This window comes from Poromitra crassiceps (genome assembly GCF_964638095.1).
Source record: "Poromitra crassiceps genome assembly, chromosome: 2".
Classification (NCBI taxonomy): domain Eukaryota; kingdom Metazoa; phylum Chordata; class Actinopteri; order Beryciformes; family Melamphaidae; genus Poromitra; species Poromitra crassiceps.
In genome coordinates, this window is record NC_139624.1 from 25,856,909 (window position 1) to 25,882,073 (window position 25,165).

At 44.2% G+C, this 25,165-nt stretch overlaps 1 protein-coding gene across 1 annotated transcript; it reads left to right on the top strand.

Annotated features, from left to right (window-relative positions):
- The first annotated feature begins 3,024 nt into the window (after positions 1 to 3,024).
- gnsa (glucosamine (N-acetyl)-6-sulfatase a) lies at positions 3,025 to 24,554 on the top strand. Its single transcript, XM_083632338.1, has 14 exons — positions 3,025 to 3,222; positions 4,370 to 4,429; positions 4,732 to 4,938; positions 5,297 to 5,362; positions 11,231 to 11,329; positions 13,918 to 14,085; positions 14,229 to 14,311; positions 17,509 to 17,627; positions 17,737 to 17,840; positions 18,549 to 18,650; positions 18,827 to 18,937; positions 19,194 to 19,304; positions 19,416 to 19,576; positions 21,780 to 24,554. Exons 1-14 carry the CDS (start codon positions 3,091 to 3,093, stop codon positions 21,853 to 21,855), a joined length of 1,599 nt encoding a protein of 532 aa, XP_083488464.1. The 5' UTR covers positions 3,025 to 3,090; the 3' UTR covers positions 21,856 to 24,554.
- The last annotated feature ends 611 nt before the right edge of the window (positions 24,555 to 25,165 follow it).

Here is a 25,165-nt window from a genome sequence, read left to right on the forward strand (position 1 = left end):
GCAGACACATGTAGTACTACAACACTGTCTGCAGACACATGTAGTACTACAACACTGTCTGCAGACACATGTAGTACTACAACACTGTCTGCAGACACATGTAGTACTACAACACTGTCTGCAGACACATGTAGTACTACAACACTGTCTGCAGACACATGTAGTACTACAACACTGTCTGCAGACACATGTAGTACTACAACACTGTCTGCAGACACATGTAGTACTACAACACTGTCTGCAGACACATGTAGTACTACAACACTGTCTGCAGACACATGTAGTACTACAACACTGTCTGCAGACACATGTAGCGGGGTAGCGGGCAGTCAGAGGCAGGTGTGAACTCGCCTTTCAGTACAATGCAGCATGTTTGCTTTACTTAGTTATGTCTTATTATTGTCCACACTGTCAGATCAACTACTGTTCAGCTACTGGCACCTCCACTGGCATACACCCCCCCCCCATACCACACACACACACACACACACACACACACACACACACACACACACACACACACACACACACACACACACACACTGATGTGTGAGTCACACATTTCAACACTTGATCAGTCACATTCCCTGTTTTTCCTCAAACTTTTGTCAATTATGAGAACATGATTTCCATACTGTTCATTACATTCCCCGAGGTTTTTGTTAAACGACTAATTGCAGACCATTCTCTGAGACTTTGCTTAATAAAATGAGATGGGGTGAAAATGAGTGGGTGGGTCTGTCATTGACTGGGTGTGAACGGTGAGGTTATGTCATACTGGACGGTGAGGTTATGTCATACTGGACGGTGAGGTTATGTCATACTCGCTAGGTAGAATGCTAGGAAATCCTCAAGCATGCACATTCCCACAAGATTTATGTCCATCTTTTCTTTTCCTGCTGCATGCCCTTGGCCACACTTTAGGATACTCTGCCCCCTAGTGGAGAAACAGGGTTTTGCAGGAACTTGGTACAGAGGATTTCACCTGCCTGCAGTAATGTAAATATGAGATTTGAAGTGTTTTTGTGTGAGTTTTGATAGTCATGCAGAATCCTATAAATGAAATTCAAGCACACAAAGAGAAACGTTTGAATTGGTGTATGACAAGATAAATATATTCTGATCAGGGAATAGATTTGAAATTGAGAAAGTCTCAATCTGTCTTTTCCCCCTTATTTTTGGAGGAGAGTAGTAGGGCCAAAGTAAAGATGTCTCCTAGTAGGCCATAAATGGGTTCCAGATGGTAGAAAACTTCCTAGGTGAATTGGTCCTCAGGAACCTGAGTCTGCATACATATAACTGAAACCATGTCCGACAGTCATAGCTGAAAAGAAGGTGGGGAGGGGGGACTACCACTTTGGATGAGTCTCTTGGCGACGGTCGCCCCCTGTGTCAGAGACTGCTGCACAGCCGTAGGAAGGAACAGAGAAGATTCAGAGCAGCCGAAGATGGCAAGTTCCGCCTCTGGCTGAAGGGTTACTTTATAGGCCTTGGAGTACTAATCAAATATTTTGGACCAAAATGTAGATAATAAAGGGCAAAACCAAAAGGCATGGGACAATGTACCCTCTAACACTTGACACCTATCACAGAGTGGTGAGACCGAGGGGTAGATCTTGTGCAACTTAGACTTCGAATAATGTAGACGGTGAGTGACTTTAAATTGGATCAGCTGGTGTCTCCTTATTAAAGTTACACTTAGTAGTGGGGGGAAATACTGGCAGCTTCATTTTTTAAGGTCTAAAGGTCTACTTGTAAATAAATAAGCTGGTGAAGGCTTCAGAGGTATAGGAAGACAAATCCACGGTAAGACAATCTTCAAGAGATGCTTGTGATGCACCAGGATGTCGCTTTGAACCCCGTCCCACAAATGTTCAGCAAATGTATTATTTTTGTTTGTAATGCAGAGAATCTGCATGTAAAGAGGATACGTTCAACCATCAACACCTGAGAGTCTATGTCACAGTGATACTCAACTTGCGGCCCGGGGGCCAGATGCGGCCCGCGATAGGTTGCCAAGTGGCCCCCCGACCATTTTCTAATTCACAATGAAAACTCAGTCAAATAAAGTTTGACTGAGCTCCAGCTAAATTATCAAGTTTTGCCTGCCGCCTACTCACAAACCAGGCACTTATATGTAGGCTACTTAACTAACTTAACTTAACCTAACTATCCTGTGTGCACAAAATTGTCAGACTAAACTCCGACTGACACCCCAAAAACCTACAATCCACTACAGAAAGAAATATATTATTGTTTGTTTATTAACTGGCCTCTGGCCTCCTGTCATTTTGCAAAAGCGGCCCCAAGGCAAAGCAGGTCGAGTATCCCTGGTCTATGATCCCTCATCCCTGATAGGGGATAACTGTTATTACTGACACTAACCTGTAGGCTAATTTAGTGTCGGCACTACTTACACAGCAGCTCCCATGGAAATACATCTACATGTATACTCCTACATGTATACTGTGCTACAAAAGCTAAATCTAAACTCCAGTCATGACAATTTAAAACATATATGTTTGTTAGAAAGAGGTGTTCATCATCATGGTAGAACGGTCAGGTCTTAAATAAATGTCCCGTCCCACAGTCCAGTCCAGATTGATGCATCAAAGTTTATTTGTGGTGTAGTAAGCATTAGTGGGCGTGCTCTGTAGGGGGTTAGGTTTGAACAACTTGAATGTTACGATTAAGTAAAAGAAAAAGAAAAAAAACGTTACGTTGTCACATTTCAATTTAAACGGTTATGTTTATTATTTAAATTCTCCATTTCTCGCCTATGGGCGTGCACTGTACTTATGGGGCGTGCTCTGTAGGGCGTGCTCTGTACTGGCCCCGCCCTTCTATGCACGCTCCAGTCCATTCTTTTAATACATCCATGATCCATGCTCCAGACGCAACACGTCTTCAAATCAGCTGACCGGGGCAGTGGGCACGTGACCAGGACACACGGAAGTGTTGTATGTTGTTTGTTTCTCTTGTCTTGTGTCCGCTGTAGTGAAGAGTTCACACATTGCACACCGTACCACTTTGGGAAAGAGAGGCGCGTACGGCGTCAACTGTTTTGTACCATTTTTAGCTCTAGTGAAAATGGCCTGGACTCGCTCGTGTCTGTGTATCTGCGTCACTTTGTTGAGCCTGCTGAGCGGAGTCAAGTCATATCGCAAAGCCAACATTGTTTTGATCCTAACCGACGATTTGGACATCGCCATCGGCGGTCTGGTCAGTGAAGTTTATTCATTCCATACATTTATGCGGTCCTACTCCATTGGTTCACAACCTTTTTTGTCTTATGTTGAGCTGTTTTGCCATGCCAATTACCCCGCATGTTGCGCTGCAAAGAAAACACTGGCTGCGGTAGATCCGTGGACTGAGCCTCCACCGTGGACGTATGACTCATACCGTATGAGTCGCCTCCATACAAAATATATTTGTCACTGAACTGCTGGTGTTTGGGCTTGGCATCTTTTTTCCTTTTGTCATCGGGCCCCTAACCTGAATCCAGAGATGCAGCAACTGGACGTTTGAGCCATTTATCAATGGTTGCTAATGTAGCTAGTAACTAGCTAGCTACATTAGTTATGATTCGCACATTAGTTGATTCGCACACAATTTTGACATGCGTGAACGTCACTTGAAATGATTTGGATTTTTCCCCCGGGGTACACTAGCCCCATAAAGTGACCCTACTAACTCTATATATACTCGTGCAGTAGGCTACTTGGGTCACATAGCGTTCCATAAGGCAATAGTGGGGAACGGCTGTTCAAAACGTTCTCCTACCCGTCTCCGACATCCGACAGATCCGAAGATATTGTAATGGCACAGGCGAGGCTGGTTTCGAACCCGAGGTCTCCAACTTACAAGCCCAAGATGTTAACCATCCGACCAAAGGGACAATCCCTTTGGCCAAAGACCAACGTGCTCGCTTTATCCACCCAGACCCAGGATCGCTACACTACCTCCACCTGTGGGAAGCGCAGCCCCTGCCGCTTCAACATCTCCACGCTCCCTCACGCTCCAGGGACTACGCTTCTGATGACCGCGCGGCCATGCCAACATCCCACTTCTGACACCAATGTAACGCACAGGCGAGGCTGTTTTCGAACCCGAGGTCTCCAATTTACAAGCCCATGACGTTAACCATCGGACCAAAGGGATTATGCCGTTACAATATGATAGTCCTCCTACGGAAGCCAGTAATTTAGCCGGGCAGTTAAAATGATACTGCTGTGTGAAACAACTTTCTTGCAATGACACAGATATAAGATAAGAGGACATGTGACTCGGTGAATTTGGTTGTATCTTAAAATAGGAAATGTTTGATCACAGCAAATTTCATTCATGAAACCAAATCCGTTTCTTGCAGAGTCCACTGAAGAAGACAAAAAAACTCATCGGCGATGCAGGGATCTCATTCATAAACGCGGTATGTATCATTATTGTCAGCTTCATTGTCCTAATTATGTCTACTAACCTTTGTCTGATCGCACAAAAACATATTTGATCCTGATTTCTGCTGACCTAGCCTATTTTCAGCTATGACTTGTGGATCAGCTGCTGCACCTGCTTCTTTGTGGACTTTAACTTGACAAGACAGAAAATGTTTGTCAGTTGAATGCATATCATAACTTTCTTGTCATAAATCTAGGGCCTCCATAAACCTCACTTTAAACATATTGCATCCTAAAATGGAGCCATTTCCTCTCTCATCTGTCCTGTTGAATCCAGTTTGTTGCCAGCCCACTGTGCTGCCCCAGTCGAGCCAGCATCCTGACAGGGAAGTACCCCCACAACCACCATGTGATTAACAACACCTTAGAGGGCAACTGCAGCAGCAAGGCCTGGCAGAAGAGCCAGGAGCCCCACACCTTCCCCGCCCTGCTTCAGAGCTACGGAGGCTACCAGACCTTCTTTGCCGGGAAATACCTCAACCAGGTGAGGGAGAGGACTCTGTATCTTCCATGGTTGTCTCCCAGCTTACAAAGACCACCAGATGTTGACTGTGTTCATAGGGAAAAGGTGTACATTTCTCTGACAATCTAGAGTGGATAGAGGACCCAATAAACCTACTAGGCCTTGATGCCTTTTACACAGAGTCATAAGATCTGCTGTCATAAGATGTCTTGCTGCCAAAGTAGCATCCGCCCTTGTGATGAACAGATGGTCAAATGGGGAACCAGGAGGTCCTGTGGATTTGTCTCTGTTGGCTGTGTTCATGTTAACTGTGACTTTCTGTGTGTGCGTGTTTGGTAGGAAAGCCTGAATGTAACAGATTTCATTGTGTGTGTTTCAGTATGGGCACTCGGAGGCTGGGGGAGTGGAGCATGTTCCTCCAGGCTGGAACTACTGGGTCGGACTGGTAAGACTGAGACCTGGTAGTTATGGGCCAGTTAATCCTGTAGCCATTGAACTGGCTTTATACCTCTCACTGGTTTCAATACAGTTCAGCTCATTACAAGAATTTCCCACATACAAGTGATAAATGTGGGGATAAATGTGTGCGAGGAAGCCGGCCTGAGTGGCAAGGAAGGTGGTAGACTCAGCAGACTACTTCAGTTCTCAAGGATGGAGATTTAATTTGACAGGACTTTCCGTTGCAGATTAATAGACAAAACACAAAGAAAACAACTCACCAAATTAACTGATAGAAAAGCAAAATAAAGACCTGTCTCTACCAAGGAGCAAAACCCAACTGGCTTTATGGTGACACCTAGACTCACATCAGTCTACAGCATTGCATTGAAGGTTAAACTAAAACAGTCACCTTAATACAAGCACATCAAATAACATGCTAGGAGTCATTTGCAAGCTCATTCACACAGCTAAATGGCTCTACAACGCAAATGAACCTACAGTTACTCTAAACCAGCATCTAATGAACAAAAATAAACATTTGTACAGGCTGGGCGTCCGAGCGACAGAGACGGAGCGATAGGGCGAAAATTCGCTCGTCGCCCGAGATGAAATATCCCAACTTGAGCGAAATTTCGCTGGCATCAGTCGCTCGCTGTTCAACGCTGATTGGCTGCCGTGTGAGAGTGAGTCAAGGATCACACACTGGCTTGGAACAAACCGCTGGTTTATTGTGTGGCAACAAACCCCATTGACAGCTGATTGACAGGCTGACAGCTGACATGAAGTGAAGTCTGTATTACCGGTATAGAGCTCGCGTTAGGAGCACGCTGATAGGCTTAGCTTGTAAACAACTACGGTGGCTCATAGTGGACAAACATCATGACATTGCGTAACGTTATAGCCCCCAGATGTTGTCTTGTCTGTTGTGTTCTTGTGCCTGTTGACGAGCGATTTAAACACAGCGACAGAGCGATTCCAAAGGGTTGAATCGAGCGACAGAGCGAAAAATAAATATCTCTGTGTGAACACAGCTATAGCGGTGCAATTGTTACAAAAAGCAAAGTAAATTATAGCTAACTGAAACATGTAGAAATAAGCTGTACTGAAAGATTAACATTTAAGGGACAAGTGGTGAGTTCTCATCTACTTTGTGTTTATGTTCCGAGGACTGCGGGTGAAAATTAGCTTTGGCTAACCCCCGCACTTTTACCGTTGTCACACATGGATGATTCTGTACGTGTTTAACTGTTTTATTAATGTGCACTGTCCTGTCCAAATAAACAATAAAGTAAAGTAAGTCACAATGTGTCGATCCAGAGTTCGTGAACAACCTGGAAAAGTCATGGAAATTTAAAATACAATTTCCAGGCCCTGGAAAAGTTATGGAAAACAATATTCTTTGGAAAGTTTTGGAAAAGTAATGGAAATTTAGCTAAAGCCACAATCCGAACAAAAAAATAGTATAGAGTAAATTGACACGTAACGTTACCAGTCGCTGTATTACTGTTGTGTGTGAGAAGTGAATTCAGTCTGGCTCAGTCAATTTACAGGCACACCCACAATAGCCTCCATTTACCTGCTGGCTGCAGCTGAGGTAGCACTTAGCAAAAAACTTTTTCTGCAAATTCTCAGCGTTTCTGCATGGACGCTGGCGGCACGCACACACATTGCAATATATCAATATTATATCAACATTGTGAAATGAGTCTAGATATGTCTTAGATTTTCTTATTGTAATATACCCCGATATTGCATTTAAGTGTTGACTTTTCCTGGTTTTAAAGGCTGCATTACAGTAAATTGGTGTCATTTTCTGAACTGGAGTGTTCTAGCTGTCTATCCAAATTACTGGTGATTCATCAAAAATCTCATTGTGTCATTATAGTTTGTGAGAGTGATTTTGTCCGTATCGCCTCGTATTTAGCCCACTTTATAGAAAATACAGATATATCATGTATCGCCATTCAGCCTCAGAATACAGAGATATGCAGGGCATGGAAAACCTGGAAAAGTCATGGAAATTTAAAATACAATTTCCAGGTGATGGAAAAGTCATGGGGGAAAAAATCCCCAATTTTGGAAAAGTCATGGACATTTGTTGAATAAATATTTTCATGACATTCATTTCACAGAGTTTAAAATAATGTGTGTGCTTTTAAAAGAAACAATGTAACGTTACGACAGCGGGGTAGTGTGTTTTGTTTACGCTTCAACTCCCCACCGTGGGCATGCCCCCTCCTCTCTCTCTCATTCAGTGCAGCTGTGTGAGAAGAGAAGTGGAGCACCTAGATTAGCCTGATGGCTGCAGCTGAGCTGTGTTTGTGGCGTGGCTGTGAGTCGTACTATGGCAACATGCCTGGCAAATGCTACTTCAACAACATGTGGCTTTTGAAAGAGAATTATCAATTATGGCTGGCGAAAGACATGGACACAGGACGCGCCAAGTGTAAACTTTGCTGTAAAACCTTCAACATTTCCAATATGGGTGAAGGTGCGCTCCTGAGCCATGTGAAGGGGAAAAAGCTTGAAAATGCTGCTGCTGCGAGCAGAGGGATTCCCATCAGTGATTTTATGAAGAATCGTTTCTGCTTTTTCCAGAGCAACAAACAACGAGGTCCTCAAAGCTGAGGTCCTATGGGCACTAAAAATCATGAACTCACACTACTCTTTCAAGTCGTCAGAGGACCCAACCCATCTTTTCACAGCTATGTTCCCAGACTGAGGCAGCATCGAGTGCTCGAGAGCTCTGCTTCTCCCAGCCGTGAGCGTCCCCCCCCCTCCTCTCTCACTCATTCAGTGTGGTTCAACACAACGAACATCATGGCTGCTCTGACCACATGCGGTCTTGTCTTGGACAAGCACAGAGAGAGAAATATGGAATTATTTTTGCTTACAGTAAGGGGAAGCCCACAGACACAACATAGCCCATCTGCAAACTATGTTTAAAAGTGCGCAGGTGAAGGGAGCCGACACGTCCAGCTTTTCAACAGGAAAAAAAAGAAAAAACATATATACATACATTCGACATTACGATGCTACAAAATGGTGCTACCAGTCATAGAAAATGTGCTTACAAAACGATAAAAAAAATTATAATAATACTGTACAAAGGATCCAAAAGAAACTCAATTACCGCTTTTAGCCTGATCGAAATAGGCCAGGAACGGGTCCCAAATAACAAAAAATTTCCTTGAAGAATGTGTCCTCTGGAACCTGAGTCTCTCCATACGTATAACTGAGATCATGTCTGTCAGCCACAGCTGAAAAGAAGGTGGAGAGGAGGACTTCCATTCCTTCAAAATTAGTTTCTTGGCAACTGTCATTCCCTGTGTCAGAGATTGCTGCATGGCCGTTGGGAGGAGCAAAGAGGACTCCGAGCAGCCGAAGATGGCGAGTTCCGCCTCCAGTTGGAGGGTTATTTTGTAGGCCTTAGAGTACCAGTCAAATATTTTGGTCCAGAATCCTGATAGTGAAGGGCAAAACCAAAAAGCATGGGACAGTGTGCCCTCCGACACCCATCACATAGTGGTGAGACCGAAGGATATATCTTGTGTAACCTATGCTTGGAGTAATGAAGACGGTGAGCCGACACGTCCAGCTTGGCCAGACGCCGATAAACATCCCGACTTGTTCAAAGAGCAACAGATTAGCGAATGTGATCGATAACATAATTACATTCCCTCAAATAAGAGGGAACAAGATTGGAATTTACAAGATTTTTGCAGAGATATGCAGGATCTCCTGCAAGCATTTATGGACAATATTCTACATCTTTTATCTTTTATTATTAATTGGATTTCAGCCAGTCCGTGTCGCCCCCTTCCAATAGAGAGGATATAATTTGTTTATATATTTATTGCATAATTTATTTAAAAAAATACACTGATTGTCTATGGGAGGCCGTTGACATTTCTTATTCTTGTCATCATCCTGGGTAATGGAGAGTTTTAGTGTGCCGTGATGATCTAAATGATGTTAGAGGCTTTTCCACCCCGACAAGGACAAGATTCTGGGGGAGTTTTTTGGCATGAAAATGGTCAAATTGAATATCGACACACTTCAGTCCAAAAACAATAGTATAAAGTACGAGTCTTCAAAACCTCCTATCAGTTGTAGCCTATTCTACATAGTATTCAGTATTTGCATAGCATACAAATGTGGATGAGGTTGCTGCAGCTCAGTTAGTCGAACATGTCACTAACATTGCAGTGTCATATTTCACAACGGTGCCACATTAGGGCTTGTATCCATATACTACCTTAGAATGGGAGAGCGGATCTGAGACCAATGTGCCTCTTAAGTCACAGTGAAGTTTATGTGGTCTTGTGAGCAGCTTTCTGCAGAAGGAACCAGACCGATTTAAATAGTCTGAAATTAGATCGTAGAATATGACTCTGACCGGCCCACTGGAGTCAGACAGAGGTCAGGACGAGTCTTGGCTAACAATATGACCACGCACAGAGTGCTTTATCTTCACTCTTAACTACTAACAAACACAGACTTGAGTAATGACCTGACAGCCTGTCATTATACCACAGAGGAGACTGAGTTTATATGGCTTCTGGTGCTCTAATCACAAAGGTATTATAAATTCTGCATCCAGAAATGGGGTCTTAACCAACACCCCATTTAAAAAGTGAGTAGTTTACATCCTTGATACCTGTAGGTGGAGGTCTTAACCAACACCCCATTTAAAAAGCGAGTAGTTTGCCTCCCTGATACCTGTAGGTGGAGGTCTTAACCAACACCCCATTTAAAAAGTGAGTAGTTTGCATCCTTGATACCTGTAGGTGGAGGTCTTAACCAACACCCCATTTAAAAAGTGAGTAGTTTGCATCCCTGATACCTGTAGGTGGAGGTCTTAACCAACACCCCATTTAAAAAGTGGGTAGTTTGCATCCTTGATACCTGTAGGTGGAGGTCTTAACCAATACCCAATTTAAAAAGTGGGTAGTTTGCATCCCTGATACCTGTAGGTGGAGCTCTTAACCAATACCCAATTTAAAAAGTGAGTAGTTTGCATCCTTGATACCTGTAGGTGGAGCTCTTAACCAACAGCCCATTTAAAAAGTGGGTAGTTTGCATCATTGATACCTGTAGGTGGAGCTCTTAACCAACAGCCCATTTAAAAAGTGGGTAGTTTGCATCCCTGATACCTGTAGGTGGAGGTCTTAACCAACACCCCATTTAAAAAGTGGGTAGTTTGCATCCCTGATACCTGTAGGTGGAGGTCTTAACCAACACCCCATTTAAAAAGTGGGTAGTTTGCATCCCTGATACCTGTAGGTGGAGCTCTTAACCAATACCCAATTTAAAAAGTGAGTAGTTTGCATCCTTGATACCTGTAGGTGGAGGTCTTAACCAACACCCCATTTAAAAAGTGGGTAGTTTGCATCCCTGATACCTGTAGGTGGAGGTCTTAACCAACACCCCATTTAAAAAGTGGGTAGTTTGCATCCCTGATACCTGTAGGTGGAGGTCTTAACCAACACCCCATTTAAAAAGTGGGTAGTTTGCATCCCTGATACCTGTAGGTGGAGCTCTTAACCAATACCCCATTTAAAAAGTGAGTAGTTTGCATCCTTGATACCTGTAGGTGGAGGTCTTAACCAACACCCCATTTAAAAAGTGAGTAGTTTGCATCCCTGATACCTGTAGGTGGAGGTCTTAACCAACACCCCATTTAAAAAGTGGGTAGTTTGCATCCCTGATACCTGTAGGTGGAGCTTTTAACCAACAGCCCATTTAAAAAGTTAGTACCGGTAGTTTGCATTCATATTAAAGTGATGTGTGTGTTTCCACAGTCTTGATATTAAAAGTGATGTGCGTGTTTCCACAGTCTTCATATTAAAGTGATGTGTGTGTTTTGCAGGAGAGGAACTCTAAATACTACAACTACACCCTGTCAGTGAATGGGAAGGCTCAGAAACATGGAGCGGACTACAGCAAAGACTACCTGACAGATGTGCTGGTGAGACACCTGATTGTTATGACAGATCAAACACCATTTATCAATTTCATGCTGCCCCCCCCCCTTCACAATATGTGACCTGCTCTGACAAAATCAGTCACATTGACCCCAAAAGACATTTTGAGTTGTATACACCATTGGAAAGAGGAGACTCTCAGCTTTCTGGGGATATCAAAATTATCTTTGTAGTCCAACAATTGAGGGAGATACACCCCTTTATGTCGCGACTGTTTCCAAACTGTGTTTTTGAGAAAAACGGCCTCAAAGTTTGACGTTAATTCTGAGACATAAACATCTTTTCTTGAAGTTGTCTGCATGTGCATGCCCACACACCAGGTGGGATTGGGCTGAAATTTTGTATGGCACTGTGTTATGATCCTGGGGAGGTAATGGCAATGTCATGGAAACCACCTGGAAAGTCCTTTAAACCACCTGGAAAGTCCTGGAAACTACCTGGAAAGCACTGGAAAGTCTTGGAAACCACCTCCCCAGGTTGGATTTGGCTGTAAATTTGTATGGCAGTGTGTCATGATCCGTGGAAGGTCATGAGCAGGTCATGGAAACCACCTTGAAAGTCCTGGAGAGTCCTGGAAACTACTTGGAAAGTCCTGGAAAGTCCTGGAAACCACTTCCCCAAGTTAAATTTGGCTGTAAATTTGTATGGCAGTGTGTTATGATGCAGGTAAGGTCATGGGAAGGTCATGGAAACCACCTTGAAAGTCCTGGAAACCACCTGGAAAGTCCTGGAAACTACTTGTAAAGTCTGGAAACCACCTCCGGTTGGAGTGGGCTGTACATTTGCATGGTGGTGTGTTATGATCTGGGGTAGGTCATGGTAAGGTCCTGGAAACCACTTGGAAAATCCTGGAAACTGGACTTTCTAATATTAGATTAGAAAATAAATTTGCCAGATTTGATGAGACTTTCCCTATAAACCACTTCTGGGGCCAAATGTATAACACTGTGCATGTACTGTATGTGTAGAAATCTGTGTAAGCCCAAAAAAGCTCTACGCCCAAATTAACACTACATTTGGCCCCTGGTCTTCTATTCGAATATACAGATAGATAGATACTTTTGTTGGTTGAACAGGTACACATAACATCTCAGTACACCTCAGTGGATATCATGACAAAGTAGCCTATGTAAAGGCAACTAATAGACCAGCTAGAACAGCCTGGTAAATTCAGAAAATGGCATCACTTTACTGTAATGCAGCCTTTAACCCCAGGGAAATATTCATGTATAAGCATATTTGAGTAGGCTACATAGAAAAGCGGTATATAAGTCCTATCAATTATTATTATTATTATTATTATTATTATTATTATTATTATTATTATCAATACAAACTGTTCTGTAACACCCAACTGACAGAAGATCCTCTGACGCCCCACCCACATTATTTTTTGTAATTAGGGCTACATTCATGCAGGATAATAATTGTACATTAATAGTAATAATTGTAATTGTTGTAATAATTATTACAAATAACAGCAACAAAGAATCTATAGCGGACCCGTTTCTGCTCTGGAGTAGAGACAGAGAGACAGACAGCTGAAAGTAGGCTATGAGGCAAATAATCTGAAATTAGCTCAGTCTAATGCCATCTGTGAATTGAATTTAAAAGTAAAGCAACATTATCACGCAGATTACTGACTAGTATTAGTCTATCAATCTGACAGACAGACAGACAGACAGACTTTCACTGGATGCAGAAATTACGCAGCTGCTCTCCCCCTCTCCCGTTGCAGCGGGGAGAGAGAGAGAGCAAGGGGAGAGAGAGAGAGCGAGAGAGAGACTGCAGACGGGTTGCCATGTTCGTTATCATAACCCCCGAAGAGGCAGATTTTTAAGAGGTTAAAACGTTACATAAACAGCCTAAACTAGTCTAAAATAACAAACCAATAACAGAACTCCACAATACAACCCTGACAAACTTTAGAAACAGCGTTTTAAATCCTAGAGTAGTCTATAATATAGCCTACCATTTGCAAGTACTGACACACCCGTTTAACTGGCAACGTGAGGCTGCACGCACAGCAGAGAGCAGCAGGCTCAGAGCAGCGCAGTTTACTTTCAGTTTTGTCACTACCTTCAAGAGCTTCAAAAGTATATTTAGCGGTCGAATTTCACAATAATCTTTATAGAGAATGAAAGCCAAGGCTTTATTTTACTATAATCTGATGAAACCCCAAAACAACAGAAATAAATATTTTCTGATAAAATCGCGTTTTCTAGACAAACAGCCAGCGCGACAAGCGACTGATTTGGTCAGAGCAGGTCACATATGTTTATTATCTCCTTATGAAACATACAGTAACAATACAATTGTCAAAGACCATAGCCACACACATTTACATTCCGCTCAACTTGCACCGATATTAGAATACAAATCTATATCTATAAAAGAGGGAGGATTTCCCTCATCGAAATAACTTAAACAGGGGGCAATCTCAGACTAGTAGATGGCAATGGAGTGTAACAAGTTGACAATTCAGTCTGATATCAGGCTACTGCTAGTGTATCACAGTATAAATCCCTCTCTGTCCCCTCCCACCCTCCCTCTCTCTCCCTCCCTCTCTCAGGCCAACATGTCTCTAGACTTCCTCCAGTACAAGTCCAACTACCAGCCGTTCTTCATGATGCTGTCCACCCCGGCCCCCCACTCCCCCTGGACGGCTGCCCCGCAGTACCAGGACAGCTTCAACTACACCAAGGCTCCCCGGGACCCCAATTTCAACATCCACGGGAAGGTGGGCATCTCCTCGCTTCTCCAACCTTTAAGAATTAGGCTGGAGACAACAACTAACCGGACTGTGAAGATGGGCGGAAAAGGTGAATTTGATCCTCAGGATATCATGCTAAATATATTTATTTTCTCACTCACTCCTGTCAGGACAAACATTGGTTGATCAGACAGGCTAAAACACCCATGACCAACTCCTCCGTCGAGTTCCTGGATGACGCCTTCAGGAAACGGTCAGTCCTCCTCCAGAAATGTCTTGACATGTTTTGAATTTTACTCTGTTATTTTTCTTCCGCACATTGTTAAAATGTTTCTCAATCTTTGTCTTTGAGATACCCTAAAGCTGCTTTTTAGCAATGTGAGCATTTTTATTGAAACAAACTTACTCCTCTCAGTCTCTGCAAGCAAACTAACTACAATAGTTTTGAACCCAAATCCTATATAACATTCAAGTTAAGTTTCAGAAGCACAGTTCAGTTCTGATTTGAACCAATCTGTTTTCAGTGCAAATGTACTAGGGCTGCCCACTAATAGTCGAACCGTTAAGCCTATCATACTGTACACTACACGACTTTCAAAATCCTCCTTTCAAAACAGGTTATGAAAACACACACACACACAAAACAGGTTATGAAAACACACACACACACACACACACTAACCCACTGGTTCCTGCAGATGTATTATGACGTCTGAAAAACTGGGGACCACACACTACACTACACGACTGCCTCAGACAAGGGACCACACACCACACGACTGCCTCAGACGAGGGACCACACACCACACGACTGCCTCAGACAAGGGACCACACACCACACGACTGCCTCAGACGAGGGACCACACACCACACGACTGCCTCAGACGAGGGACCACACACCACACGACTGCCTCAGACGAGGGACCACACACTACACGACTGCCTCAGACGAGGGACCACACACCACACGACTGCCTCAGACGAGGGACCACACACCACACGACTGCCTCAGACGAGGGACCACACACTACACGACTGCCTCAGACGAGGGACCACACACCAAACGACTGCCTCAGACGAGGGACCACACACTACACGACTGCCTCAGACCAGGGACCACACACTACACGACTGCCTCAGACCAGGGACCACACACTACACGACTGCCTCAGACCAGGGACCACACACTACACGACTGCCTCAGACGAGGGACCACACACTACACGACTGCCTCAGACCAGGGACCACACACTACACGACTGCCTCAGACGAGGGACCACACACTACACGACTGCCTCAGACGAGGGACCACACACTACACGACTGCCTCAGACGAGGGACCACACACTACACGACTGCCTCAGACCAGGGACCACACACCACACGACTGCCTCAGACGAGGGACCACACACAAGATACAATTTGAGCTTGAAAAAATCAGATTTGGTGGAAGCCCGGGTTGGGTGGCAGACTGAGTATAATCAGAAGTTTGATGGACTGGGGGGCTTGGGCTAGAAACATATCATCTATTATTATCTGGCTGATAGAGTTCAGAGCATATTTGATGTTAGAGCAGAGTATCCTAGCTCCTTTTCTATTTAAGTGAAGCCCATCACTGTGATACAGATCATGCCTGTTACAAAACAGTAGGAAGTTATCAACAAAGGGAATATTCCAATACGAACAAAAGCCCTTTAACCATACATGCAACTGATGACGACGGCTGAATTTCATCCCGCCTGAGCGTGAACGAGGCAGTGGTCCTGAAATCATGAAATTCCTGCCAGTCCATGTAAGGCATTCTATGAGTTTGATGAAGGCTGATTTGAGCAGTTCTGATTTCTCATCAACAATGTCATTTTATGCCGGCATGAATGGTTAATGTGTCAATCTGAGAGAGCTCCGGCATCATACGCAGCAACGATAATGAGAGTATCACATCCCGGGGCATCCGGAGAGACAGCATCCATGGGGGGAATGAAAGGAGGGCGGAAGGTACTGCCCTCATCAGGCTGAGCCCCTGAGTAGACTAGACCCAGCTGTAGCCTCATTCCCTCCGGGGTGTAGGCTAGCGTCGATACCAGGGCAGACTCCGGCAGAAGCGCCAGCGTCATCCCCGGTGGAGAGAGCATCAGTGAGTGGGTGAAGAGCGGCTCCGGGGTCGTTATCGGGAGACGAGTCAGCAGCAGCGGTGCTGGCAGCGGAGATGGACCTCTTCTCTGTGCCTGGGGCCCCCAGCGGGTCTGGAGCGATGGAGCCTCCCGGGGTCTGGGGCTGAGGGGATCTACCATATCCCTCAAGTGATTCTTCACAGCAGATTGTAGCAGCCTGCGGCGCGCGGGTTTGCCTGCTGGAGCGAGGGCTGCCGATGTCTGAAGGAAGAGCAGGAGGAGTGGAATCCAGCGCTGAGTAGCCATTTGTTAGCTTCAGTGCCTCGGATCCTCCGCCTGCTGTGATCTGGCCGGCGGTTCTGGCTCTGCGAGGCGAGAGGCATCCTCGGCTAGCGAGTCCAAGAGCCGTTCATCGTCCTGGATCGAGTATAGCAGGGAAATCCGGCCTTCTAGTTCAGCTATTCTCTGACTCATATGACGGCAGCCAGAACATTCCAATGATGAGGTGATTGGTGCCATTGGCCGCAAATAATTGTAAAAACAAAAAGAGATTCAAAAAGAAAAAAGGCGAGAGACTGAGAAAAATAGCTGTTCTCTAGCTAGTATGCTAGCTAGCTAGCTGAAAGAAGCAAGCTATTAGCGGCAACTTGGACCCAGGGCTACAGACTAACCCAGCCAAGTTAGCGGACGATAAGAGAAAAAACAACACTCATAGACTGACAAGCTCTGATGGCAGAGAGTTCTTGAAATGTGGAAAGTTTATGGAGAGGAGGCAGCTAGTCCGGGCACCCAGTTTGGAATTAGCCTGGCTCAGGCTAGCCACCTAGGCCACATAGAAGCTCTGTGGTCAGAGAGTTCTCAGTTCGAGGTAGGTAAAACAAAAACAAAAGGCACTCACGCTGATGGTTGTAATGTCCATGGGGAGGGTTGAGAGATGGGCTTGAGTGCCTTGCTATTTCTCTGATATGTGTCTTTTTTGGGCAGGCTAGCTGCCCGGTTAGCTTAAAGGTAGGTTTTCTAGTCTCATATGAGCCCAGGATCTCCTAGCAATGTCGCGCTGCGAGAAGTCAAAGGGGAATTCAACGGTCAGGGGGAGCAGAAAATACAACTGGGGGGGCAAAGCCCCCACAAGCTGTCTTCGTAGCTAGGTTTAGTTTTGGTGGCGTTGCCTGGCGGAGATCTGCACTCCCCCGAGTGCACTTTTCTAGTGAATAATTAAATGAATATAAACGTGTGACGATTAGTGGACAAATGGCTTGCCTTGAACCGACGACCACACCAGGGAAATCTTTGGTCGGGGGGAGCCCTAAAATGTACTGTTCTTCCTCCCACCTTGCAGGTGGCAAACTCTGCTGTCAGTGGACGACCTGGTGGAGAGAGTGGTGAAGACGTTAGAGGTCAGAGGTGAACTGGACAACACATACATCTTCTTTACCTCTGATAATGGATACCATACAGGTACACACACACACACACACACACAATTTGTGTATAAGGAAGGACTATCTTTAGTTACATCAATAGGTACAGTACTCACACTCTCTCTCCCCCTCCCCCTCTCTCTCAGGTCAGTTTTCTCTTCCTCTGGATAAGAGGCAGCTCTATGAGTTTGACATCAAGGTTCCTCTCATGGTCAGAGGACCAAACATCAAGCCCAACCAGACCAGCCAGGTGAGTTTAGTGGACTTGAACTATTTATTAACATACAAACTAACATGAACAGCATTAAAGATGTATGAATATGTCAGAATAACACGGTTATATGGCACAAGTCACGAGGTTTGACCAACGTACTATGCTCCTACACACACACACACACACACACACGTGTCATGTCAACTTCACCCACACATAGAAACTAGGGATGCACCATATATCGGCAATCATATCGGTATCGGCAGATGTTAGTCATTTTTTAACATATCAGCATCGGTCCAATGTTGCAATGTTAATATCAGTTATCGGTATCAGCCAAAAATCTCCCATTGAGAGGAAACATTGTGATAAATCTATGATTTATGGGCTTTTCCAAATGTTTTTGAAATAAATAAATGTGCAACTTTTTCAAATTCACAGTGTTCACATGTGTTTTTCAGTATGTACAAAATTATATTATCATAGAAATGTGTTTTTATACAGATCTTATCGACATCGGTAAATATCGGTTATCGGCCATACCAGCAATGTTAATATCGGTTATCGGTATCGGCCAACATTTTCACATCGGCTCATCCCTAATAGAAACAAATGAAGACCTATTGGCTTGTCCCACTTGAATTGTATCAACACTCTGGACATAGGCAGGGAATCTACCGCTACACTACCCGGACGCCCCCCCCTGCACTCTTTGTTGAGCTGAACTGTATGAGTGCATTTCAGATGCTGGTGGCCAACGTTGACCTCGGGCCGACCATCCTGGATATCGCTGGCTACAACGTCAACAAGACTCAGATGGACGGCATGTCTTTCCTGCCCGTTATGGTGAGATCACCACTCCATCTTGGATGATCCTTTACTGTTTATTTTTTTAATGAATCAAAAAGATATCTCGCTCATCAGCTGCACAAAGCCAATTGTGCACTCGTCTTTGTGTGTCTGTGTGTGTCTGTGTGTGTGCGTGTGCGTGTGCGTGCGTATGTGCGTGTTGGTTTCACCAGGAGGGTAAGCTGAACAGCAGCAGCTGGAGAACAGACATCCTGGTGGAGTATGAAGGAGAGGGCAGCAACGTGTCCGACCCCGCCTGCCCTCTGCTGGGGCCCGGCGTGTCGGTATGAGGGGAGGGAGGGACCACGTTAAACTTGAATGATCTCTGTCGGTGAACTGGCTGGTTAGAGCAGGAAAATGCAATGCTGTGACGTGTGAAATGAATATCATTCCCTATGCTTGACTTCTATCAAGTGTTGCGTTGTAGACATTCAGAATTCAGGAGGTTAGACCAAGTGTTTGCCTCCTGAAAGCCGAGGTTAATTTTGTAGTAGGATGATCGTTCCCATCTGATGTGAACTCTTTGTCCTCCCTCTCCAGGAGTGTTTCCCAGACTGTGTTTGTGAGGACTCCTACAACAACACGTATGCCTGTGTGCGCACCGTCGCCCCCTCCACCAACCTGCAGTACTGCGAATTTGACGACAACGAGGTGCGGGGGAAACATTGATGTTCTGTGTGTTTACCTAGAAATAATCCCTTTAATATAATGGAGCAGTTTAAGCTGACCGACATTATGTTTTCATACCTTGTATCCCTCCAGGTATTCGTAGAGGTCTACAATGTGACGGCAGACCCCTACCAGCTGACCAACATTGCCAAGACCATCGACCAGGAAGTGCTGGAGAGGATGAACCATCGGCTGATGATGCTGCAGTCCTGCTCGGGACAGTCCTGTCGGACGCCCGGGGTGTACGACACAAGGTGCGTTCACACACTCACTATTTTCTAAACTCCACCATAGGAGATGTCTTATAAGCGGCCGTGCACACTGGACGTGTGCATTTCACATAAGAACGCTTTTTAAATCATGTCGAGAGCGCTTCCAATGCGCACAAAACGCAGCACACGGGGTGTTTTTTGTGTGCTTTGTTTTGTTTTTCGCTGCAGTCGCGCGCAGTACAGTTCAGGACGCAATTGATGTTGTTGATTGTTCGCACTGTAAACATGAAAGCCAGATTATTGGCAATTCTGGCAGCAGCGGAGGTTGAAGATCCCCCTGGCAGGAGAAGAGGTAGGAGGAGTGACTTTTTTTCTTTCTTTCAATATTTTATTTTGTAATTTTCACAACATCAACAAACAAAAAAACAAACTCAGACATGGGAAAAGAAAGGAAAAAAACATATATATATTATATATACACACACACAAAAACATACATATTTATCGACACTCCAATATCAATGTGGTGCCACCAGCTGCACAAGATGCCTACATGCCCGCAAAAGATGCTATGTATGGGATCTCACAGAAGGGGGTCCATGAGAGACCAGCCGAGCGAGTCACCCGTCGCCCCCTAACCTCGTCAAGGTATAGGCCAGAAACAGGTCCCAAATAGTTAGAAATCTCTTAAGAGAGTAGTTTGTCCTCACGTACCTGAGTCTCTCCATCCGTATAACAGAGGGTTATCATGTCCACCAACCACAGCTGAAAAGAGGGTGGAGAGGGGGACTTCCATTCCTGCAGAATGAGTTTCTTGGCGACAATTGTCCCGTGTCAGAGATTGTTGCACAGCTGTAGGGAAGTCGAGAGAGGACTCCGAGCAGCCAAAGATGGCGAGTTCTGCCTCCGGCTGAAGGGTTCTTTTGTAGGCCTTCGAGTACTAGTCAAATATTTTGGCCCAGAATCCCATCACGGAAGGGCAGAAGCAGAAGGCATGAGACAGAGTGCCCTCTGACACCTGACATCTGTCACACAGTGGTGAGACGGACGGGTAAATCTTGTGCAACTTATGCTTAGAATAGTGAAGACGGTGACTGACTTTAAAATTGGATCAGTTGGTGTCTACTATTAACTGAACAGAGTTGTATCACAGACAGACTCCTATCCCATATAATGTCAGATAAGTTAACTCATTGAGTGCCAGCCACTTTTGGAGAACGGACGCTCCCAGTGCCAGAGTTTCAGAGCGTTTTCAGTGATTTCTCGAGGCCCACAGAATATTGTGTGATATTACTATGTAAACACCAAACACGCACAAAGAACGATGAGACTCTATTGTATCAGCAGCAAAAAAAGGTTTATTGATATCATTTTCCGTTCTTTAGTTATCAGCCGGAGAAGATAGGTCAAAAACAGCAAAAACAGGCGTTTCCATCTAGAAAGCTGAGATATTGAGCCTTTTGTGAAATTAAGCATTTCAAGCAAATCACTGACTCTGAAACTAATATTTTCTGACCTGAAACATCTGAACAGTAATTTCCTTCAATATAACAGCACCCCCACCCCCCTCAACTCCAAACTCCTCCTCCGTGGGTGTGTCTCTGGTGGCTTTGCTCGCTCTGCTGCTTGTCAGGCGAGTCTCTGCTGCTTGCGGATCCACGTTCGGATGGCCGCCGCTCGTCGGGGGAGTCTGGATCGGGCTCGCTCGTTTCTGGGGTTTCGGTTGTGAGCTGGGATGAAGCTGCGTCCGATTCTGGGCTTTCTGCTGCGCGTTTCAAAGTGTGCTGCACCCAGAGTCTATTTTCGGGGCCCCCCACCGTTGTGCGCCGGCTCCCAGCGCGACAGCGAAAAGCCAATCCATTCAATGGTTTCATCACGGCTTTTTCTGCTGTTTTTACTCAACTTTCTCTAATCTGGAGAGCACTGTCGCCACCTAATGGGTCTGTAAAATAGGTTATACACATTCAACATGCCCCAAAATTTTACAGGAGATGTATTAGGCATTGATCCACGTCCCACCGTCAAAAAACGCAATTGACGAACATACTCGTCCTTGGCACTCTACGTTACTAAACGAATTGACGAACATACTCGTCCTTGGCACTCAATGAGTTAATGTCAAGTTCCTCCTGCTATGCTTAGGAGAAATGACATTGACGAGCAGCGCGCTTTTCCTCCAAATGTTGAACTTTTTCAAAACGTCAAACTAATGTCCTCTGTTGTTGTTTTGCCTTTTTTCTACCAGGTACAAGTTCGACCCGCGCCAGATGTTCCCTGGCCACAGCTGGCGGCTCAGCAGACTCAGACAGAAGATGAAATAACAGCGATGGAGTCCAGTCAAAATTGGGTTCAACGTCTCACTAATTGCAACACAAGCGAACTCAATGATTTTCAAAACTTTCCCCACATAGGATTTCTTGGGACTTTTTTTCTGTCATCCAGAACATATTGAGGAGACAAAATCCATTGAGTTTGCTTGTGTTGCAATTAGTGAGACGTTGATCCTAAATTTGGTGTAAAACGCCTGGACTAGAGGGAGAGGAGGAAGGAGAGCTGTGCTATGTGTTGTTCAGCGTGGCCTCCAGGTTAGATGGAGGCTCTCAGGCTCTTCTCAGTGAGAAACGACTGAGACTCGGCCGGCTGTCCCAGACCAGTGTGCCTACTCTAATGCTTGATATAATGACAGACCCTGGTGTCACACGCTAGACTTGTTGGTGTTGTTTGTCTCAGACCCAGGGGGCGTGTCCAATTGTTTTTGTCCCCTCCTATTTGTGTGATCGACCAATAAGCCAATCCAGTTAGGGGAAATGCAAACTAACTGAACTGTGTTTAAAGATGTGACACAACACCGCCTTGCTGACACTGCAGACTGGCCCAAGCAAACATTTTAGGAATCTCTGAAGTTGACCTATAGAAGGTTTTATTGTATTTTTGTAGTCTGTGTGTGTGCGCAGTGTGGCTATAACCGTTTGACTCATGAAATCGGTGTTCTGTCAGTTTCACTATTAGCTTAATGGACAGGAGAACAGACGCTTAACTTATGTGACTGTGTCTTTCAATCTCTATATTGGGGAACATTGGATCACATCATTTCAGGCGATGGTCATTTCACAAATATCCTTTTATTGATGAACGTCTAGAATATGTCAGAGCCAGAGGAACAGTACAGTCCAATGAGGAGTTGGTAATTTCAAGTTATATTTTGCCAGATAAATGGTCCCTTTCGTTATCCATCATCAGGGTTAAGCATGTCACCTTTAGATCAATCATGGGTATTTTATTTATGATGTTTATTTTCGCTGCAATTGATTTTGTAATGATTTTATTTGTTTATGGGTTGGATGTGAGAACGTTTATGGCAGGAAAAACAAATCCAGTATCTAATCTGTAAAGAAGTCCACCTACTGAAGGGAAAGTATATTGACCCCTGACCCTGCAGTTCATCTGGACAATGTGCCATTTCCTATGTTCACAAATATGGACTAGTAGGGAAAGAGGAGTTTGGGGTTACTGAGAAACTGACCAATACACATACTGTATATGGTATACAATACACAGTATATGTAGTATTTTACAAAGTGACCCTCTTCTACAGATTTCATACTGTGTATATGGTATACACATTGTAGTATTTTACAAAGTGACCCTCTTCTACAGAGTTCATACTGTGTATATGGTATACACATTGTAGTATTTTACAAAGTCACCCTCTTCTACAGAGTTCATACTGTGTATATGGTATACACATTGTAGTATTTTACAAAGTGACCCTCTTCTACAGAGTTCATACTGTGTATATATGGTATACACATTGTAGTATTTTACAAAGTCACCCTCTTCTACAGAGTTCATACTGTGTATATGGTATACACATTGTAGTATTTTACAAAGTGACCCTCTTCTACAGACTTCATACTGTGTATATGGTATACACAGTATATGTAGTATTTTACAAAGTGACCCTCTTCTACAGACTTCATACTGGACTGCCTAGTTACTTCCCAAAACAATCTGAGCAAGTGTCTTTATTCAACTAACTGCATAAACGACATCTTTACACACAAACAAGAAACATCAAATAACATCAAGTGACTTTATTAAACTAACTGCATAAACGACATCTTTATAGAGAAACAAACCTCAAATAATAATAAAATATAATCATCTTTAACCTCTGTGGCCTAGGGATTTCCCATAGACCGCCAGTGTAGTGTTGATCAATTCTACAGTAAATATGTAATGAGTCAAGCTGCCCCATTCCATCATATCGGAGGTGGCACTAATATGATTTTTATTATAAGGCCAATATTGGTGCCATTTATATCTGCCTGTTTACGGAGCAGTTGAAAGATCTGTGCAGATTATTGACATCCAACCAAAGACGAGTAGGAGGCTTTTGGGAAACTGGCCACTCCGATTCAGGCAAGCTGACATTCAGATGACATCTGTCTTCAACATACAGTACATCTACATGACATTCAGTTGACATGGCTTCAACATACAGTACATCTACATGACTGATTATTTTCTGTGTATCAATTTCCATTGTGAACCGTTTTCTTGCATTCAAATAATCCTGATGAGTCGACACAAGCAAGCAGACAAACTGGCTGCCTATTCCTCGTTAATTAATTGTGACTAAGATTGTCGTCATCTTCTTGCTCCACCGCTATGTGTTGGTTATTCTCAGACGGCGTATTTGTTCAGCTCTTTCTTGCTTTGTGGTCGGTTTGTTAAGTCATTGGCACAGCTGGACTGAATTCACAGAATGACATGAAGCTCAATGTGAGAAATCCACCATTTCTGTCTAGATTTGGGAATGAGAGCAAGTCACTCCTAAAGCTAGAAAGCTAGACTCTGAAATGACAGTGGGTTTTCCTCTTTTAATTTATCACACTATCAATTCACTGATGCACTTTCCAATCTGTCGGAACTGTTTTGTTTTGGCACCCTTATTGTAGTTTATTTTTATGAGGATGATGTATTTCTGGCTTGTGTTTTTGTCCAAATAAAGATATTATCCAGACATCACAAAGGGTTTTTTCAATTTAATTCACAATCACCTTTCAATCATCTTGTTTATACTAGTCCTGGATCTGATTATAATGACTGACTACTTGTGTGTGTGGGTCAAGCACTATATCTCGAGTCGTCTCAAGTCCTCTGTTCGAGTCTGAGTCGAGTCCCCATTACCTGAGTCCGAGTCATGGGTGTAAATCCGCATCAATATCGTATGCCAAACTATTAGGGCCTAAAATGGCAACACTTTACTTGGATAGTCTGCCTACAGATAGTCTACACCAGGGGTCAGCAACCTATGGCACACGGAGGGTTAACCATTGGCAAGGCAGCAATAAGTGCGCAATTTAGTTTTTTTTTGTAGAAATGTTGAAGTGCCTTGTCAAATTACCTACTTCACAGCCATTTACAATTGCGCGACATATTATTTAGGATATTTACGGTAGTGACCCATCTGTTTTCTGCTGCCCAGGAAGGCAACCAATCAAGAGGCAGAGAGTGGGTCACTACCGTAAATATCCTAAATGCCAGCGCAGAAGACAGCGAAGGACCTGTTGTTAATAGAATAATTATATTCTTTCTGCTCCTTTTCAGTCATGAAAAGCATGGATT

Bases quoted from the DNA above. Each gene is read 5' to 3' on its own strand.
- gnsa (XM_083632338.1), top strand. From the start codon at position 3,091: ATGGCCTGGACTCGCTCGTGTCTGTGTATCTGCGTCACTTTGTTGAGC. The intron at 4,430-4,731 runs GTATGTATCATT...TGTTGAATCCAG, and splicing joins GGATCTCATTCATAAACGCG to TTTGTTGCCAGCCCACTGTG. The intron at 17,628-17,736 runs GTACACACACAC...CCTCTCTCTCAG, and splicing joins TGATAATGGATACCATACAG to GTCAGTTTTCTCTTCCTCTG.